Below are 20,698 nucleotides of genomic sequence, written 5' to 3' on the forward strand. Positions count from 1 at the left end.
ATGAATTCACGTCGTTTCCCTCTGATGTGTTTTTGTCAAAAGAAAAAAGTCAGGAGGTATTTTATTGACCTCTTTTGGCTATAGCACACAATTTTATTCAACATTTAACTGAAACATTGTAATTCAGAGGTTAACAGGGAAACCCAGTTGCATTATGGGATGTAAACAATGATCGACCATCAAGGTTTTCTGTGTTTCTACAGTTACTGGGTCTTTTATTCTGAAAGAGCCTTATTCACATGTTGATAAAATGTCAAATAAAACATGGAGTCTGCGTTTTTTAAAATAAAGCTCGGGTCGAACAAACGCATCACTGTTTGTCTTTTATGGGATTTCAAATTAAGATTCTGATTTGATCTAAACTTCTGTCTGGTTTTCCCCTCCAATCCTCCCCAGGACCTGGACCTGACCCCTGTGGGACCCCAGATCACACCTGTTCCGGTTTTATGACGGGATGTGGACCTTTGCCACTTCAAACTGTCAGATGCACAACAAGCAGACGTTTTGGTGAAAATGTGCTTTTATTTCTGCTCCCCGGTTTCCCTGAACGCCGGCGGGCATCAGCAGGCGTCCGTGACGCGCCGGGCCGAGCTGCACCGCGTGATGTTGCTGGTGGACGCGTCCCTCAGGCTCCGGTACTCGCCGGGCCTCAGGTACACCATCCTGCCTCTGAAGCCGGGCTGCTCGAACAGGAGCCAGTGGCCGTCCGTCACGTTGCAGGACTGGCAGTCGGACATGCTGTAGCGCTCCTGCAGGGACTGGCAGTCCTCCATCAGCTCCTGCATCCGGCCTCCGAAGTTCTCGCGCTCGTAGATCCTCATGAGGAACTGGCCGCTGTGCTGAGGGAAAAGATAATCCTGCAGCGTTAGGCGGAGCTTCAGCCAATAGAGGCAGCAAAGGTCGGCCCCGCCTCACCATGGGGATGACCCGGCAGGAGCGCACGGTCTCCATGGGGGCCGCGCCCGTCATGCCCAGCGCGCTCCCCATGCGCTGGAAGTCCGGGTACTCGCCTCTCCTCAGAAAGATCTGGTTCCCCGTGAAGCTGGGCCGCTCGTAGACCACGAAGCATCCGCTGTCCACCCTGCAGGAGTTGCAGCGGCTCAACTGCAGGTGGACGTCTGCGCAGTCGCTGCTGCACTCATAGGAGCGGCCCTGGAAGTTCCTGTCCTCGTAGAAAAGGATCTGCAGCAGGAGCACAGCAGGGAGTTAGGGACACCCCTACAGCCAGGAATGAAGTCCTTTGAGGCCCCTGACAGACCAGTCAGATTACAGGATTAACAATCGGATTAAATGAACCAGATTACATCCTTTCTATATGATAGTACTTCAAATGAGTCAGATTATAGCGTTCAGGGGTGGGATTACGTCACAAATATATCAGATTACAAAATAAATCTAATCAGATTACTTCAAAAATGAGGGAATTAAAGACTAATTTAGACAGATTAATAAAAATAAATGGTTTTATCCCACAATGGGGAAATTCTTCTCTGCATTTGACCCATCCCCTGGGTGAGCGGTGAGCTGCAGCCTAACTGCGCTTGGGAGGCAGTAGCGTTAAGGGTCTTGCCCAAGGACCCTCACTGGGTGAGGTTCATTGCTCGCCATTGACCTGGTAATTGACCCAGTACCATTGTTGTTCCCTCTCTGGGAATTGAACCCTGGATTCCTGCATGGTAGCCTCTCACCTTACCCACCGAGGTACCCATCCACCAACAGATTACACCCTAGATGAATCAGATTACAACATAACAATCAAGGCATTGACGTGTCAGACCATTTTAAAAATCAGTAAATTACAGACAAATTTAGTCAGATTACAGATTAAATTAGCAAAATTGCTTCATAAAATCCGATTAAAGATTAAAAATTGGTCGATTGAAGCTCTGATGTGTCTGATTAGGTCATTAATAAATCAGATTAATACATAAATCTAATCAGAATACTTTAAAATGACTAAATTTAAGTCAAATTGCATCATAAAATCATCCGGATTAAATGATGAGTCTGTTTCCAGCAGAAATGATTCAGATTAAATGATGAATAAATCAGATTACATAACATAATTGGGTCAAATTAAAGCCTCGACGAGTCAGATTATGTTAAAACAGGAGAGTTAAAGCCTAATTTGATCAGATTAAAGGCTGTTACCCTGCCCATGCTGAGGCCTGGCGCTGGTGCCGGAGCGGCCGGCCGGCAGCTCTTTTATACGCAGCCTCCGCCGCTGGGCTTTGTTGGAAACATCATGACTCATCAGGAGCTGCAGGTGCTGCTTTAACAGAACAGCTCTATAGTTCTGTATTGCATGATGGGGGGGCGGGGGGGTCAGATCAGGACAGGGCAAATAATCCCATCATCGTCTGAATGTCTCTGCGTTTCACCTGTGCAGCCTCACCTGCAGGTTCACCTTTCTGACCCCTCAGAGCCCCGCCCACATCTGGCGTCTCTGCGTTTGGCGGAGGAACCTGCGGGTTTCCGGTCAGAAATGCATGACGTTGCATAAAGAACTGCGGCCCAGAGGAGGTGGGGGGCTGCAGGAGCCCACAATGTGGACTGATGAGTCAAAGCTTTCAGCACAATCATGTGGAAATTCCCCGCCGAGCGGCGTATAAAAAGAGAAAAGCGTGGAAGGAGACGCTGCATCGCCGATCGGACGGCGCTCATCACGACCATGGGGAGGGTGAGTGGCCTCTGGCCGCAGAGCACCTGCAGATAGCGTGCAGAACGGTTCCTCTGAGTTCCTCTGTGTTCTGCAGATCATCTTCTACGAGGACAGGAACTTCCAGGGCCGCTCCTATGAGTGCAGCAGCGACTGCGCAGACGTCCACCTGCAGCTGAGCCGCTGCAACTCCTGCAGGGTGGACAGCGGCCTCTTCGTGCTCTACGAGAAGCCCAACTTCACGGGCCTGCAGGTTCTGGTGCGGCCGGGCGAGTACCCGGACAGCCAGCGCCTGATGGGCCTGAGCGCCGCCGACTGCATCCAGTCCTGTCGCATGATCCCGGTCCTAATCCCTATGTTCTATGATAGCCGGCTCGGTGTCGTTGGCCCGTCTTGTATGTATTTCCCCCCTCAGCACCGCGGCCAGTTCCTCATGAGGATCTACGAGCGCGAGAACTTCGGAGGCCGGATGCAGGAGCTGAGGGAGGACTGCCAGTCCCTGCAGGAGCGCTACAGCATGTCCGACTGCCAGTCCTGCATCGTGATGAGCGGCCACTGGCTCCTGTTCGAGCAGCCCGGCTTCAGAGGCAGGATGGTGTACCTGAGGCCCGGCGAGTACCGGAGCCTGAGGGACGCGTCCACCGGCAGGTTCAGCTCGGTCCAGCGCATCACGGAGGCCTGCTAGAGCCGAAATAAAGAACCCTGAACGCAGCGCTCCTCTGGTCTGGTTCTGTGTGATGGTCTGATGGTTACTGACCCTCTGAGGAGGAGGGGCTTCATGCTGATCTCAATTAAAAATCAGAACCTGAAGGTCCAATCAGGGTTCTGCAGAAGGTCCACCTCCAACAGTACAATGAAAACAGCAGAGTCTCACCTTTAAAGTTGGCAAAAACCCGAGTCAGGAGCAGAGACAGGACTCACCTGAGGAGTCAGGAGTCGACAGCAGGTCCTCAAAACCTCATCCTGGGCTTTAGGATCCAGAACCGGGTCTCTGTGAGACTCTTTCAAAGGTTCTGCTGACGTTCATGATCAGGACGGTTTACCAACGGCCACTGATCGATAACCGCGCCATGTTTTTGGTAACAAGTCCAGACACAGTTCTCGGTCCGAGTGAGTGAAGGGGGGGGGGGCAGGTTTGGTGAGTCCTTCACTGCTGTGAGGCTGGGGTTCCTGCAGGTCCACAACCTGGTCTCCATCAGACCAGAATCTGACTGTTCTGCAAGGATCAGTGCTTTGATGCAGCTGCAGGAACCCTGCAGAGAATCCACACGGAGAAGGAAAGCTTCAGAAGCTTCGAACCTTTTGAAGCTTCTGAAGCTTCAAAAGGTTCAAAAGGCTTCAAAAGGCCATCAGCTTTAACTCTGGATGGACTCGTGTCTCTTCTGTTTGTGAGTCTGACTTGTTTTGTGACGTTTAAAGACTCGGATCATCTTCTGATCTGTCTTCAAAGCGTTCCCAGTGATGACGTTTTCCAGGACATAGTTTCTGCAGAGCGGCAGGACTGTTGGCGCTCTCCCTCCCCGCTACACTCTCTCCTGCTAGCTTACAGGCCCCCACACCCCCATCCAAACATTAGCGGTGCGTTAAAAACAGCAGCAACATCAGATCCATCCATCCATCCGGTTCTGATCCAGATTCCAGGAAAACAAAGACGTTCATAGATCTGTGGGTCTGCAGGTGGATGATCAGAAAGGGGCGGAGCTTGAGGCGACCTTTCTACGTCACAAATGCGATCTGTTCCTGCGTCATTTTTCCTCTGCTCCTGATTCATTTGACACAGAAATCCTCAGAAGAACAGTTCAAATCTGAATTTTCTTGACATTAGTCGCCAGAAAAATGCTCCAAACACGATAAAAACTCCAGAAGCGCCGTTTCCATCAGAGTGGACCTTTGACAGGACACTTCAGAGCTTTTATTGTGGTGATTCTTAGACCACTGTTTCCTGTTGTTGTTCAGAATAAAGCGGTGCTGCTGGTGCAGATCGTCCCGGCTCCCCCCTCAGTCTGCCTCCTTTGTGGGGTTTCAGCAGCAGTGTCCTCGCCGCCGCGGTGTTCTGCCGCGTTCCGCCGCGTTCTGCCGCGTTCCGCCACATTCTGCTGCATTTGCAGTGTTCCAAACACACACAGAACAATGTGATCCGTCTGGATAAATATTTCCTGAATCGTGACAGACGGATCCGTCTTTGTCCTGCTGGGGTATAAAGGGGGGCGGGGGGTCACCCCCTCCTTTGACCTTTCCCTGTGCGAGCCATGGCGAAGGTGCAGCAGGGTTCTCCCAGCGGCGGTTCCTGCATCCTGATGTTCTGTAACCTTGCTCTCCGCTGCAGGTGGTCTTCTACGAGGACAGGATCTTTGGAGGTCGCTCCCACGAGCGCGAGGACGACGCCAGCGAGCTGCACGCCTACATCCGCCGCTGCAACTCCATCAGGGTGGAGGGCGGGTTCTGGGTGCTGTACCAGAGACCCAACTACCGGGGGTTCCAGTACGTGCTGGGCCCGGGGGAGTATCCGGACCACCAGTACTGGCTGGGCTTCAGCGACGCCGTCAGGTCCTGTCGACTGATCCGGCATGTGAGTGGGCGGGCCTTCTCCTCTGCAGCTCGCCGCGGCGGTCCGTCCAGTCAGGATGGAGGTTTCAGGAACCTTCAGGTGGTTAAGGTCACGGCGACCCAATCCCGGTCCAGGAGATCCACCGCCTCACCTGTTTCCAGCTCTGCATGCACTTCCTGCTGAAGGTTACCTGGCAGGTGTGTTCAAACACCTGAGTCACAGGCAGAGGGAGGCGGGTGGGATCTGTAGGACCGGGGTTGGGCCGCCCTGGTTAGTCACATGACCCATACGGGTTCTGTGGGGTTTGGGTTGTCCGTGGAAGTCGTAGAGAGGAGCGGCTGCATCTTGAAGTGAGTTTTAAAGGTCACACTGAGGTCACAACAGTGGACCGTACCATTGGTGTGTTTATGCTGAGGTCATCCTGAAGGTCGGGGGGGGGGGGGGGGGGGTTCAGATGTTTTTCTGCCTCTCAGTTATCCAGTTGGATCAGAACGTTTGACATCAATGTTCTGGACGTTCTTCAGTAGCTTTCAGGTTCTGTTTCAGGAACGTGGTTCTGTTTCGACCCGTTGGTTCTCCATCAGTTCCTGTTTGGGTTCCCTCCCTCCAAGCCACCACTTCTTGTCGTCGTGTTGTCCCCCAGGTGGGGGCGTCTTGGAGGATGAAGGTCTGGGAGGAGCCAAACTTTGAGGGGGAGTCTCTGGAGTTGGGGGAGAACGTGCCCACCTTCCAGGAGCACTGGCAGAACCGACCCGTCCACTCCTGCAAGGTTCTGGAAGGAGCCTGGGTTTTCTATGATCAGCCCAACTACAGGGGGCGCCAGTACCTGCTGGAGAGGGGGCAATACAGGCGCCACTCTGAGTGGGGGGGCATGCAGCCCAGCGTTGGATCGATCCGCAGAGTCGAGAGTCCATAGGAATGTCGCTGTCAAAATAAAAGCCTCATGAAGAGTGAAGGTTGTCCATTTCTGTCAATCATCTTCTGTTAACGTTTGGAACCGTCAGTAAGCAGCAAAAAAAACATCATAAAGAAAGACTATTATGAAGATGTTGAAACAAAACAGGATCAGTCTGGCTCCATCATGGCGGCATCCATTTCACTGGATTGACTTCATTCTGTTGGAGCCGGAATAAACCATTTCTGAGTGAATGAGGGGGAGCTCAGAGACGGTGAGAAACGTCCACGTGAACTCCTCATTGTCCTGATGGAGCCAGCGCTGTGGTTCTGTGGATTCATGCTGCTTTCATGCTGATGGACGCGTGACGGTCAGAACCGCTGCAGGAACCTCCATGTCCGACCTTTAGAAGAAGTAAAGGTCTGAGGTGGACGGTTGATCCAGCTCAGACTTCCTTTGGTCCAGACTGGCACCTGCCAGGTACTGCCCATGCAGTGACTGACGCCACAGGGGGGGGGCATGGACCATAGAGACGCCTCAGGACGTCCTCCTCAGAGGGAGGTGTCCCATCCACCAGAGCTGGAACGCCTCATCGGAGGTGGCAGTCCATGAGGGAGGTGGAGACCTGCAGCTCCTCCATAGTTGTCATGGTAACAGCCAAAGACCTCCAGCAGGGAGGGGGGCTGCCAGCATAGACAACCGTCACAGACGTGAGGAACCAAGTTCTCCACCTTTTGGTTCTTGTTTTACGCAGATCTCTTCCACAATGACCTCTAGAACACGGCATGGGTCCCGTTTGGACTCATCTGAGCGCAGAACCCTGTCCCAGCTTGGGGGGGGGAGTCTGGCTCCACCGTGACTCTTCTGGGGCCTCATTTCTAAAGGTTGCGTACGCACAAAAGAAGGCGTACGCCACTCTCTACGCAATAGTTGAGATTTATAAAAAGCAAACTTGAGGGGAAAATGTGCGGTCCTTCACGCTCTGACCCAGGCGTACGCACAAAAACGGGTGAAATGAGAAACGGCGACACCGTCGGCAGATGGAAGAAACACGTGAAAGTGAAAATGACAATACTGCCTCTCAGAAATAACATGAAGACTTCACAAAGCAAGTCTGACAATTAACAGCTACACCAACACCCGTTTGATCGATCAGCAGTGAGACAAATAAAAAAATAAAAAACGAAAATTACAACAGAAATTCAAATGAACACTTATTTGCAGAAAGAAAAGTGAAACATGTTCTACAATATTGGCATGTTGTGCAATTCATCCTCATAAATAATATAGTTAACAGAACGAAATAATGTACAAAACTGATATTCTCGTTAATGTGTCCGTCTGGCGGAGCAGATATAGGTGCGGGCGTGCGGACGGACGGACAGATGTACTAATTGTCCACTGGGGAAAGTTGTTTTCATATTAAAATTCCACTCCCACCATAACTTCTTCTGCCCTCCAGGCATGTCTCGAGGAGATAGAAGCATGGATGGCTGAAAACTCTCTCCAATTCAACAGCAACAAAACTGAAGCCATATTAATCGGTACCCCTCACCAGATCAAAACATCCTCCACCAAAAGCATTCTGGTCTCTGGTCACAACATTCCACTTTCTTCACCTGTGATAAATCTTGGTGTCAAAATCGATTCTACTCTAACATTTGATCATCATATACGTCACCTCTCCAAAGTCTCTTTTTTCCATCTGAAAAACATTGCAAAGCTCCGCCCCTCACTAACCCAGTCTGATGCAGAAAAACTAATCCATGCTTTTGTCTCCTCCAGACTAGATTATTGCAATGCTCTCCTTGTTGGGATTCCTGGCAGGAGCCTGGAAAAGCTCCAGCACATCCAAAACTGCGCTGCTAGGGTCCTGACAAGGAGACGCAAATTTGACCACATCACTCCTGTCCTTCAGTCACTTCACTGGTTCCCCATTCGTTCCAGAATTCAATACAAACTCTGTCTCCTCACCTACCAATGCGTCCATGGAACTGCCCCTGCCTACCTCAGTGAGCTCCTTTCCCTGCACGCCACTTCACGACTCCTCCGTTCCAATTTCACACACTGCCTTCATCAGCCAAGGACCAGGCTAACCACTATGGGAGACAAAGCCTTTCAGGCTGCTGCCCCTCCACTCTGGAACAATCTTCCACAATCCCTCAGAGCCCCACAAAGCCTTGGCACATTCAAAAAAGGCTTAAAAACTTTTCTTTTTAATAATGCTTTTTAGTACTTTCATTGTTGTTTTATTTTTGTCTTACCTTGTTCTTATTGTAAATCATTTTTATTTCTGCCTCCATTGTAGCGCTTTGGGATTTTATCTAAAATGTAAAGCGCATTCTAAATAAAATTTATTATTATTATTATTATTATTATTATTATTATTATTAAAATATTTCTTCATAAGCTACAGAATTATGGTATTCATGCATATGCCTTTAGTTTGTTTTATTTTTGATAAAACAATGTATGGCGTATGTCTCAACCATTCAGAAAGCAACAAGAAATTACATTTGCTGATCAATTTCCCATTTCCACGTGGATTATTACCGACATCTGTAGCTTGTCAGATGTAATTAAATGGAGGGAAATAAAATGCCCCATCACAATGCGTAATGACGCACAATGGCTGATCTTGGATCTTAGAAGATGTGGCAACTGGAAGAATTCAGAGTGAACGCATCTTTAGACAGCAAGAAGACTTGCTGGCAAACGAGGAAGAGTGGCTTATGAGCCGGTTCCGACTTCCTCCAGCCGTCCTGTTGGACCTCTGCGGGCTTTTGGGCCCGGCGCTCCAGTGTCCCCCCCGATGGAGCGCTGTAGCTACAGCATTACGGCGTCTGCCACCGTCTGCCGCTCACGTGCCTTTTTGGCGTTAGTAATGCCCACACTGTGCCCTCCAAACAACACTTTTCACCTCTTTTCCACCTCTCCAACGATAACTTCTACTTCACATTGAGTGAAGTTACGTTTTTTTCATTTCCTCTCGGTGTGTGCCGTGGTTTCTCAATCCATGAATATTCATTTGTGGGCGTTTCACGGACTATTTATGGGAAACTATGGGCGTGTCATGAAGCCGCAAAAGCTGCGCTGCATTTAGAATTGGTTGTGATTTATTAAGGGAAAGATGCGTAGGATGTGCGTGCGCACGGTTTTATAAATCCGAATATTTCTGTGCGTACGCACGTCCTATGTTTCATCCGTACGCCACTTCTGACGCAAATCCTACGCAAAGCTTTATAAATGAGGCCCCTGAGCCGATCTCAAAGATGGCTCCTCTCTGAGGACAGACGTTCTCCAGGAAACTCTGCAGCCTTCAGGGATGTTTCTGACAGAACCGTGTCCACGAGTGATGCTGACAGCCTGCAGAGACCCGCCTGTCCCTGACGCACAGAGATTCCTTCAGTTTGTGTTTGTAGAGGAGATCCATGGAGAATGTTGTTTCTATTTACTTGTGAGAGGCTCCGCCCCCCCAGCACTATCTTGCCTATCTTAACTTCCTTCTTCTGGTTCAGAATTAGAATCAGAAATACTTTATTGATTCCACACGTGGGAAATTTGTTTGTTACCATAACAACTGACAGGAAAAAAGATTAAGAATAATATGAAATAAAAATTAAAAACAAGAACAAGGAAAATGTGGAATAATTTAAAAAGCTATATACAAAGCAGTGCAGGTAAAGAGATGTGCAAAATAGAGAAGAAAAAAAATGTGCAAAGGTTATCACTATACGTGTGTTATTGTACAGGGTTATTGCATTGGGCTGGAAGGATTTCTGGTACCGGGCAGTTCTGGAGCGGAGCTGTCTGAGCCTCCTAGAGAAGGAGCTCCGCTGTTTGTCCAGAAGAGGGTGGAGAGGATGCTCTGGGGTGTCCATGATTGAAAGGAGTCTGTTCAGGGACCTCCTCTCCATCACTGCTTCAAATGTTTCCTGTTCAATGACAGAACCCGCCTTCCTGATCAGCTGTTCAGTCTGTAGGTGTTACTGACTGCAATACTGCCCCCCCCCAGCAGACCACGGAGGAGAACAGGGTGCTGGCCCCCACAGACTGGTAGAAGATCCCCAGCATCTTGCTGCACACATTGAAGGACCTCAGCTTCCTCAGGAAGTAGAGTCTGCTGCAGGCCCTCTTGTACACAGCGGTGCTGTGGCTCCTCCAGCTCAGTCTGCTGTCCATAGTCACACCCAGATATTTATACTCCTCCACCGCTTCCACATCCTTGCCCAGGATGCAGAGGGGTTGTAAGACAGTCCTTTTCCTCCGGAAGTCGATCACCATCTCCCTGGTCTTGTCCACATTGAGCAGCAGGTGATTCTCTCCAGCCCACTCCACAAATCCGTCCACCAGCCTCCTGTACTCCTCCTCCCGTCCACCGCTTATACACCCCACAACCACAGAGTCATCAGAGAATTTCTGTATTTGACATGACTGAGTTGTGCTGAAAATCTGAGGTGTATAAGGTGAACAGGAATGGAGAGAGCACAGTGCCCTGTGGGGCCCCCACACCACTCAGCACCACGTCAGACAGGACGCCGCCCAGTCGGACAAACTGTGGCCTGTCTGTCAGGTAGTCAGTGATCCAGGAGACGGTGGACGCAGCAGCACCCATCAGCCGCAGCTTATCACCCAGTAAAGAAGACCGGATGGTGTTAAAGGCACTGGAGAAGTCAAAGAAGGTGATTCTCACCATGCCTCCACCACCATCCAGGTGTGAGTGAGCTCGCTGCAGCAGATGGATGACAGCATCATCCACCCCCAGGCGCGGCCGGTAGGCAAACTGCAGGGGGTCCAGAGAAGAGCTCACCACCGGTCTCACCTGAGCCAACACCAGCCTCTCCAGCACCTTCATCACATGAGAAGTGAGGGCAACTGGACGGAAATCCCCGGGGTGAGATGGCGAGGTCTTCTTAGGAACGGGGACCAGGCAGGAGGTCTTCCAGAGGGGGGGGGCACCCTCTCCAGTCTGAGGCTCAGGTTGAAGAGATGCTGGAGAACCGCAGACAGCTGTCTTGCGTGTCTGAGCCGTGACAGGAAGTGGCTTTGTTGTGACATCATAACAGAAGGGGACTTTTATTTTGAAGGTTGTGCTGTCAGAACCTGCTGGTGGTTTGGTCTTCTTGAGGTTCTGAACATCATCATGGAGGAAGAAAGTTCTGCAGGTAATGAGGTGCAAAGAGATGAAAGGCGGATTAAAAGTTCTGATCACATGACGTGAACAGTCACGCGTGACGGGATTACCAGCCGTTCCCTTCACATGTTCCACTGCCTAAAACCGCAGAGTTCTGCCTGTAGAACCTTTGTAATGTTTGGTTCTGTTGTGTTCTGGACGTTTCTCTGTCTAAAGTGTAAAAGAACAAACTTCTTGTTAGAAAAATGACAATGTTAAAAAAAATAAAGGATCCAAATCCACTGCCTTTGATTCTTCTGAATGAAACATACATTCATGTCTGACGCTTCACTGGAAGTGAATCATGTTTATCACTGTTGATGGTAACCATGGTTACGGCTCTGAACAACCTAAAACACAAACAGGTTTGTTTTCTGTCTCCGTGTTTTGGTTTATTTTTTTACGTGACTGTCCCTTTAAGAGCTCTGAGCATGAATGAAACGCAGCCATTCATAAAAAACATGAATCGGCTGACGTCAGAGCGGCCTCGAATCCGATTGGCTCCCTCTCTGACTGCCGTCCGCGTGAGCCAATGGGAGCGCTGCTGGCCTCTGACGGCCCTCCATTGAGAAATCCCCTCGGATGTTGCCTCTCGGAGCTGCGGGGGATGTAGCGCCCAGCGTCGGCCTTGTGACTCCACCACCCGCCGCTCCCGCCAGGTCAGTCCCGCAAGCGCGCGCCGGGATCCCGAGAAGGCGCCGGGGAACCGTTTTGAGCGGGAACGGAGGTCGCCTCGAGGGGCGGCGGCGCTACGGGGGGAGGGGGGGGGTAATGCTAAAAAGGCGATCGCCATTTTCTAACAAACAGAGGCGACGCCGCATCCATGCCACGCACGCGCATAGCGGAGCCTCCGCACGGGTTTGCGGGGGCGGGTGGATTTATCAATGGGTAGCTGTTCCCCCTCCCCCTACCGCAGGGATCAAGTTTCAGTTCATTGAGAAACCACGCAGGCGCCCCCCCTCCTCACGCGTCACCATCGGTATTTCCCGCCTTCATATCAGAACCTGATCATGACCCCGGTCAGGGTTCCAGGTTTACCTGTTCACCTGCAGAACCTGCTGACCAGGAGGGGCGCCAGAGGGGCGGAGCTACGTCAAACTTTATTCACTTTGAAACACAACACAAAGTGCTTTACATTACAACAAAACACACAAAAATGTAGAAACAAACATGATAATGACATCAGAGCCCCCCTCCACACCTACACACAGCCCCCGCCCCTTTCACCCCCCCACCCCTTAACTGATGGAGACAGACGACAGGCTGAGAAAAGGTTTCACGTGGAATCCATCCATCTTGAGACCTGCAAAGCATCATGGGAATTCCATTAGAAGATCTACAGAGGTCCTCATGCAAACACTGCTGCTGGTTCTCCACGTTCCTGTCCCACTGAAGGTTCTCTGAGGAACGTCTAAAGCACAGTGTGACAGGAACCTGACCAACCGCAGGCTGGACTCTCAGGCCTGCAGGAAGGCCCGGCTCAATCCTCTGACGTCCACGCGTTCCTGATCACCGTTTGCTCTGGAACGTCTGAAGGGAGGTTTTACTGAGAAGCTGTTCCGGTTTGTCCCTCCAGGGGGAGACTGCTGCCAGATGGAGGACTTTTATGACCAGCAGGTCCCTTTCCTGGGCCCCGAGAGCGTGAGTGTGAGAAGCATGGATGTGGTTATGAACTTATGGCCCACTGAGGAGCATCGCCTGTTGTTGCAGAGCTCTGCAGGAGAGCAGGACCCGCCTCTGACTGACAGGCGGACCAAGGTCTTGGAGGCGGAGCTAGCTCAGGACACAGAAGGTACAAAACCTCTTTATAAATATAGGAAGTCCTGGAAGACAGTCTCCAAGGTCTTAGAGGGTTCTGGTGTCTCAGAACATCTAGAGACTTCAGAGACTGAATGTTCAGAGGCTATTGTAGTCCGTCTGTGTTTCCTCCTTCAAAGAACTACAAACATGGCGGCATCACGCCTGCAGAAACAGAATGAAGAAGCTCGTTTCAAAGCCTCAACATTTCAGGTCCTTGATTCTATTCATCTATCCGTCCTAAACGTCTCCACTGTCTTTCAGAGCTTTTTCAGGATTTGAGTCAACTCCAAGAAATCTGGATAGCAGAAGGTGAGACGTGACGTTCTGACCTCTCAGAAATGTGCGAACATCTGAGCAGAACCTTCCTGACACCGGTTCTCCTCAACCAACAGCCCAGGTTCCAGAAGACGAGCAGTTTGTTCCAGATTTCCAGTCCAGCAACTGTGAGTGAACGTTTCCACACTTAGAATGATAAGAGAATGAGCTTTAACCTGCAGAGGATCTGACCAGAACCTTCAGAGGATCTGACCAGAACCTTCAGAGGATCTGACCAGAACCTTCAGAGGATCTGACCAGAACCTTCAGAGGATCTGACCCAAACATCTAGAGCAGTGGTGTCAAACTCATTTTGGTTCTGGGCCACATTCAACCCGTCTGATCTCAAGTGGGCCGGACCAGTAGCGTAAAGGCAAAATAAAGATTTATTCTTGTTTTTTACCCAATTGGAAAGCATGCCTCAACCAACATGGCAGCCTAATCATTTCTTATTCCACATTCATTCACAGAGGCCAATGGATCTTAAATGAAATTAATTTCACTTTAAAAAATATTGGTTTGTTCAATTTTATACAGACTGAATGTTTTAAATCTGACACTGAAGCAATCCTGATAATAAATTCAAGAGGGGCTATAGAAAAAAATGAAACATCTTCCTAAAATGTAAACGTCCAAACGATGACAAAATTACACTAAATTAAACTTGCAAACATTTGTGAACATAAGAGTTTGGAGTTAACGTCCTATCTCTCCTGAAACTTCACCCGTCCGTAAATATCAGGATTCAGATCCTGTGCAGAAACACATTTACTGTCATTCAAGTGTGCAAAACACAATGAAATGTCCATTATTATCATTCATTATTATAAGAATCTTTTCCTGGTTTCTGCCTGAATTTTGTGGCAACACCTGCCTTCTTCCTGACCTTTGATGGAGTGCCATCAGTGACCAAAATTACTTCATGTGACCAGTTCACTTCCACATCGTCCATCACAGTAACTAGAGAGCTGACTATGTCATCAGTTGTTGTTGTGTCCATCAACTCCAGAAACTCCACTGTGACGTCTCTTCATCACCTCTAATAAATATGCACAGCTGTACATATCTGTGATGTTGGTGCTTTCATCAATAGTGACTGAAAATACAAGAAATGACTGGATTCCTTCATATGGCTGCCCATGTTTCCTCAGAGATGTTGGATCTGATCGTAATTCTTGACAGACTCGTGTTTAAGGTCGACTGCTTTTTGGGAACAAGACTACTGCAGCCTTCAGCATTTTTCAATAAGTTCACCATCAGAAAATAGATTGGATGTTTGCTCCAACTTGTCTGCAATAAGGTAGCTAGCTTTCACTGCTGCATCACTGACGTCACGGCTGCAGTAAATCCAGATGGTTGTTTATCGGTCCAGCTAATAGTTGATAAATCTTTTTTTTCTTAACTGCAAATGGTGAAACTTTTCTTTGTGGAGAGTCTCATAGTGGTGCTGAATGTTATGTTCTTGGAGAACCTGTTGATGACATACCAAGCATGCAGGTTTGCATTCAGCTCCGTGAACAAATAAAACGCTTTCCATTTTCCTGGAAAGCTCAGGAATTCACTTCAACCTTTTTTTTCTTATTGACAACATTTTGTTCATTATGGTGTCACTACTGATCATCCTTCAGTGGCGAGGCTCACAGGGAACCAAACTACTGCCTACCCAGACACAGAGCTGTTAGGTTTCGTTTTTGACACATGCAGAGATATGTTGTTTCACCTGTTTAGCTTTTCCTTTGCTCCCCCTAGTGGCGGAACTGCGCATTTCGGTTATTTCTTTAAAAAATCATAACTCACCACAGGAATGGACTAGAAACTTGCTTTCTTTTTTAAACATCCTTATGATTTTTACTCTTCGTGTGTGGGCCGGACTAAACCACCTGGCGGGCCGTCTGTTTGACACCCCTGCTCTAGAGGATCTGACTTAAATATTCAGACGTTCTGACCCAAACCTGCAGCTTTACTTCAGAAGAAACAGCTGTAGATGGATCTGAGGTGGACCTGTGCACAAGCGTCCTGCATGTCTGGACTGCCGTCTGCATACATGACTGTAGTTTCAGACCATGAAGCAGAGGAAACTTGATGGGGCTGCGTTGTCATGGTGATTCCAGGAACTTTACTCCATTTATCACCTGCACAGGTGATCTTCATGAAAGTGTCAGAGGGCCAGAACAGGATGAAATGTGTAGGAAAGGGGGCCGTCCTAACAGAGAACACCTCAGGTCCCTCAGGCTCCGCCCCCAGGCGATCAGATTATACCTTGTTGAAGGATTTTTGTCTTGTTTTCTGTTCACAGTGATGGGTCATGGACCTGTGGTCAAAGTGAAGCGGGAGTCCAGCCCCCCCAGAGGTGCCTCCCCATGCCGGAGAGCGGACGCCTGCCTTCACCTGTACAGGTGTGTAACCTGAAGGTCTGCGGTTCACATCTGGAATCTAACTGATCCTGTTTCAGAGGCCGCAACAAGCCAAGTCTGACTCCGCCCGCTCCGCCAATACACCGCAGCTCTGCCCACCATGCTGGGCCCCCGCCGTTCTCCCCCCACCTGAGCAGCGGTGCTCCCTGCCCCCCTCAGCAGCACCCTCAGACCCACCAGGGGGCATTCGCCCTGCCGTGCCCCCCCAGCAGCTGTCCCCGAGGGTCTTTTAGCTCAGAGCACAGGTGAGTCTCAGCCCCTCCCTCTCAGGTCTTCATGGGGGGGGGGTTATTAGACATCCTTCCTCCCCTCAGATTCCAGCGCCAGCTGTCCGACCCCTCCCTGCCCTTCTCGGACAATTCCTCCAGCGCTCCGTACCACCCGGCGAGCCGTGACCCCCGCCCCCTCTACCAACGCCACCTGTCAGAGCCCCCGGCCCCCCGTGCCGCCCCAGCTTTCAAGCAAGAGCTGGTGGACCCACGTTACCCAGATCCTGCCGGTCCGGATCCGGCCCAGACCGCTTTAAGCCGCGTCTTCATCAAACAGGAACCGCGAGATTTTGACTTTGGTCCAGGTGTGTCCTGGGATGGGGGGGTGAGGTGGTGGTGTGTGTGTGTGTGTGTGGGGGGGGGGGGGGGGGGTGATGAGCTCTGACTCTCTGACTCCTTTCTGTCTTCCAGAGGTCCAAACCTGCCAGTCCTACAGGAAGTCTTCAGTTCTGTTCCCACAGAACCCTCCAGGTGGGTCTGAAGGTGCAGAACCTCATCAGAACATGAGACCTAGATCTAACCCCCCCCCTATCTCACCCACCCCCCACCCCACACAGGGTTTCCTCCCAGAGAGTCCGGTCTGTCCCTGGATGACACCTGTGTGGTTCCAGAGAGACTTGAAGGTAGACCCCCCTCTCACTGTGGTTGCTTTAGCCCCGCCCCTGGGTGGAGCTTCATGTGTGTCTGTGCTGCAGGTAGAGGGAAGCAGGGGGGGCTGCCGTACCAGCGGCGGGGGTCCCTGCAGCTCTGGCAGTTCCTGCTGACGCTGCTGGACAACCCGGGCAACGCTCACCTGATCGTGTGGACGGGCCGCAACATGGAGTTCAAGCTGAATGACCCCGAGGAGGTGAGCCCCCCCACGGTCAGCCCGCAACCCCCATGATATGAAGCCTTTCTTGGGGGGAGGAGTCTGAATAACAGCTTTAATCTCAGAACTTTGATGGGATCCGAGAAATCTGAGACGAGGCGGAACGCCAAAGTTCTGAGGTTTGGGTGGGAAAGACCCCCCCTCTGGGAATCGAACAGCTGACCCTGGGTTCTGTGTACAGGTGGCCCGGCTCTGGGGTGTCCAGAAGAACCGTCCGGCCATGAACTACGACAAGCTGAGTCGCTCGCTGCGGTACTACTACGAGAAGGGCATCATGCAGAAGGTAAAGGCAAGTCCTCCTGGTTCTACGTCTGACGGTTCTCCTGAACGCCTCGCCGCCGCCGCCGCTCACCTGTCTCCTCCCACAGGTGGCTGGGGAACGCTACGTCTACAAGTTCGTCTGCAACCCCGAGGCGCTTTTCTCCATGGCCTTCCCGGAACACCAAAGGCCCTGCCTGAAGGCGGAGCTTCCCCCCGGGGAGGAGGAGGGCCTCCCCCTGCCCGGATACGAGGAGGAGGGGCCTTACCTGGTGGACGGGGCGGAGCAATGCATGCAGGCGCTGACCTTCCCCGACATCTACCCAAACTAGAGCTGAGCGGTGCGCAGCGGCCTGAAAGACTCTTATTCTGAAGGGCGTGCACACTTCCTCGCCGTGTCGTAGGTGAAAGGTCACGCATCCCTGAGCGTCTGGACGGAAGCTGCTGTTCAACCAACATGCTCTAAGAACGGTGTTTTATTTTGAAAATTGAAACAATCTAAAAACAATTTTAAATCAAACCAAGTCATTGTCATTTTCAAAATAAAAGCTCGTTGTCCAACAGAGTTGTACTTTTCTAGCTGCAGACGTTTTTACCGTTTGAAAAAGTTCTCATCTGCTCCAAAACAGCCACCAAAGTGTATTTTGGAGATGTAGCTTCCAGCCTTAAAGGAGGCGGCGCTGTCATGGTGTGGGCTTTCCACTCTGGGATCTGTTTGTTCCCAAAAAGCATCTCAAAGCCATGAGGACTTTTCTGAACTTCCAGTCCCACACAGACACATGAGTTGGTTTGGTTCTCCTGTGTTCTGCAGCAGAGACGTTTTCCTGAACTTGTTGATGACTAAAGTTCTGCTGGGATTTTTCCTCTTCCAAACAGAACCAGAACCTTTTGTAGAGCTGCTTGCTTCAGTGTGTAGAGGAGTGTTTGATTCTCACATCTGGATCTATTTTTGCTAAAGGTGCTATTTGCTCGTGACCCCCCCCCCCCCCCCCCTGAGGATGTCTTTCTGTATTTGTGCTTCTGTTCATCATTGATTTAATAAACCTTTCCTCTTTTCATGTTGATTCGTTCATTTAACGTGTCCGCTTATCCATCACCGGGTCCTTGGGGGCAGCAGTCTAAGCAAAGATGCCCAGAGTTCCCTCACCCCGGCCACTTCCTCCAGCTCCTCTGGGGGAACCCCTAGGCGTTCCCAGGCCAGCTGAGAGACGTAGTCTCTCCAGCGTGTCCTGGGTCCCTGGGGGCCTCCGCCCAGTGGGACATGCCCGGAACACCTCTCCAGGGAGGCGTCCAGGAGGCATCCAGACTAGATGCCTGAGCCACCTCAACTGGCTCCTCTGGATGTGGAGGAGAAGCGGTTCTACTCCGAGCTCTCCGCGGGTGACCGAGCTTCTCACCCTATCTCTAAGGGAGTGTCCAGCCCCCCATGGAGGAAGCTCATTTCAGCCGCTTGTATTCGGGACCTGGTTCTTTGGGTCATGACCCAGAGCTCATGACCATAGGTGAGTATTGGAACGAAGATCGACCGGTAAATTGAGAGCTTTGCTTTTCGGCTCAGCTCTCTCTTCACCACAACGGACCGATACAGTGACCACATAACTACGGACGCCGCTCCAATCCGCCTGTCGATCTCACGCTCCGATCTTCCTTCACTCGTGTACAAGACTCCCAGATATTTAAACTCCTCCACCTGGGGCTGGGAGACTCCACCCACAGAGAGACGGCAAACTACCTTTCTCCGGTCGAGAACCATGGCCTCAGATTTAGCGGTGCTGACCCTCATCCCGATCGCTTCCCACACAGCCGCAAACTGCCCCAATGCACACTGGAGGTCCTGGCTCGATGAAGCCAACAGGACAACATCATCTGCAAAGAGCAGAGAGGAAATCCTGGTCCCCAAACCAGATCCCCTCCGGCCCCTGGCTGTGCCGAGAAATTCTGTTCATAATAAATATGAACAGAACCGGTGATAAAGGGCAGCCCTGCCGGAGTCTGACGTGAACCGGGAACAGGTCTGACTTACTGCTGGCTATGGAACCAACTCTTACTCTGGTCATACAGAGACCGGACAGCCCTCAGTAAGGCTCCCCGGACCCCATACCATGTATTAGCGCTTTGAGATTTTACCCAAAATGTAAAGTGCATTCTAAATAAAATTTATTATTATTATTATTACTCCCAGAGCACCTCCACAGGATACCACAGAGGACGTGGTTGAACACCTTCTCCAAATCCACAAAACACATATAGACTGGGTAAGCAAACTCCCACAATCCCTCCAGTACCCTAGAGAGGGTGTAGAGTTGGTCCACTGTTCCACAACCAGGACAGAAACCGCACTGTTGTTCCTGAATCTGATGTTCGACTATCGGACGGACTCTCCTCTCCAGTACCCTGGCATAGACTTTCCCAGGGAGGCTGAGGAGTGCAATTCCCCTTTAGTTGGAACACACCCTCCGGTCCCCCTTCTTAAAGAGGGGAACCGCCACCCCTGTATGCCAGTTCAGTGGTACAGTTCCCGACTGCCATGTGATGCTGCAGAGACGTGTCAGCCAAGACACTCCCACAGCATCCAGAGACTTGAGGTACTCAGGGCGGACTTCATCCACTCCCGGGGCCTTGCCCCTGAGGAGCTCGTTGACTACCTCAGTGACTTCAGCCCAGGTAATAGACAGCCTCCCCCCAAAGTCCTCATTCTCTGCTTCTTCAAAAGAAGGCGTGTCAGTGGGATTGAGGAGATCCTCGAAGTATTCCTTCCACCCCCAACAATATCCCCAGTCGAGGTCAACAGCCCCCCACCTGAACTGAAAACTGTGCCTGTGGAGAACTGCTTTCCCCTCCTGAGGTGCCGGATGGCTTGCAAGAACTCCTCCCAGGCCAGAGTTTTTGCCTCCGCAACAGTACGGGCCACAGCTCGCTTAGACTGCCGATACCTGTCAGCTGCCTCTGGAGTCCCGCAAGCCAGCCAGGCCTGGTAGGACTCTTTCTTCAGCTTGACGGCATCACTTCCTTCCGGTGTCCACCACCGGGATCAGGGGTTACCTCCGCGACAGGCACCTGAGACCTTGTGACCACAGCTCCGAGCAGCAGCAGAGACATTGGAAGATGAAAACATGGTCCACTCGGACTCAACGTCCCCAACCTCCCTTGGTGTTTGAAGTTCTCCCAGATGTGGGAGTTAAAGACTTCCTTGATGGACGGCTCAGCCAGATGTTCCTAGCAGACCCTCACAGTACGTTTGGGTCTTCCAAGTCTTTCCGGCCTCCTTCCCCGCCAGCGAATCCAACTCACCACCAGGTAGTGATCGGTGGACAGCTCCGCCCTTCTCTTCACCCGAGTGTCCAAGACACAAGGCCAAAGGTCGCCGAAAAAACTACAAAGTCGATCATTGACTTCCTGCCTCCTACTCCCCCGTGAACTGCCAGCTTCACATGGTGGGGGAGTTTGAGAGCTCGAGTGATCCCAGGAGCTAAGATGTCTGGGGCTTAAGCCCCTGGTA

General features: G+C 51.0%; 3 protein-coding genes across 5 annotated transcripts; 2 read left to right on the top strand and 1 right to left on the bottom strand.

Moving 5' to 3' along the window:
* Positions 1–502: 502 nt before the first annotated feature.
* LOC101163051 (gamma-crystallin M3-like) lies at positions 503–2,245 on the bottom strand. 2 transcript variants are annotated; one of them, XM_011492711.3, is made up of 4 exons: positions 2,152–2,203; positions 1,689–1,727; positions 916–1,182; positions 503–839 (listed from the first exon to the last, which is right to left on the bottom strand). In XM_011492711.3, exons 1-4 carry the CDS (start codon positions 2,158–2,160, stop codon positions 561–563), a joined length of 594 nt encoding a protein of 197 aa, XP_011491013.1. In that variant the 5' UTR covers positions 2,161–2,203; the 3' UTR covers positions 503–560. The 2 variants fall into 2 exon arrangements, with proteins under 2 accessions (XP_011491013.1, XP_020555533.1); XM_020699874.3 differs by lacking the exon at positions 1,689–1,727 and having other exon boundaries at positions 2,152–2,245.
* A 314-nt stretch (positions 2,246–2,559) lies between these two features.
* On the top strand, positions 2,560–6,162 carry LOC101162805 (uncharacterized). Its single transcript, XM_078942642.1, is given in 5 exon segments — positions 2,560–2,680; positions 2,757–3,002; positions 3,075–3,391; positions 5,006–5,228; positions 5,851–6,162. Coding segments are annotated over 5 exon segments (1,158 nt in total). The 5' UTR covers positions 2,560–2,581; the 3' UTR covers positions 6,124–6,162.
* A 5,638-nt stretch (positions 6,163–11,800) lies between these two features.
* Positions 11,801–17,760, top strand: LOC101164024 (ETS translocation variant 5). 2 transcript variants are annotated; one of them, XM_023949184.2, is made up of 13 exons: positions 11,801–11,934; positions 12,852–12,916; positions 12,986–13,067; positions 13,337–13,384; positions 13,468–13,518; positions 15,687–15,786; positions 15,843–16,049; positions 16,119–16,378; positions 16,485–16,544; positions 16,631–16,696; positions 16,769–16,920; positions 17,123–17,230; positions 17,310–17,760. In XM_023949184.2, the coding sequence occupies exons 2-13, from the start codon at positions 12,869–12,871 to the stop codon at positions 17,529–17,531; spliced, it is 1,404 nt and encodes a 467-aa protein (XP_023804952.1). In that variant the 5' UTR covers positions 11,801–11,934; positions 12,852–12,868; the 3' UTR covers positions 17,532–17,760. The 2 variants fall into 2 exon arrangements, with proteins under 2 accessions (XP_023804952.1, XP_023804956.1); XM_023949188.2 differs by having other exon boundaries at positions 17,123–17,224.
* Positions 17,761–20,698: the final 2,938 nt, after the last annotated feature.

This window comes from Oryzias latipes, chromosome 2, assembly GCF_053564925.1.
Source record: "Oryzias latipes strain Hd-rR chromosome 2, Olatipes_Hd-rR_3.1".
NCBI classification, from domain to species: Eukaryota; Metazoa; Chordata; class Actinopteri; order Beloniformes; family Adrianichthyidae; genus Oryzias; species Oryzias latipes.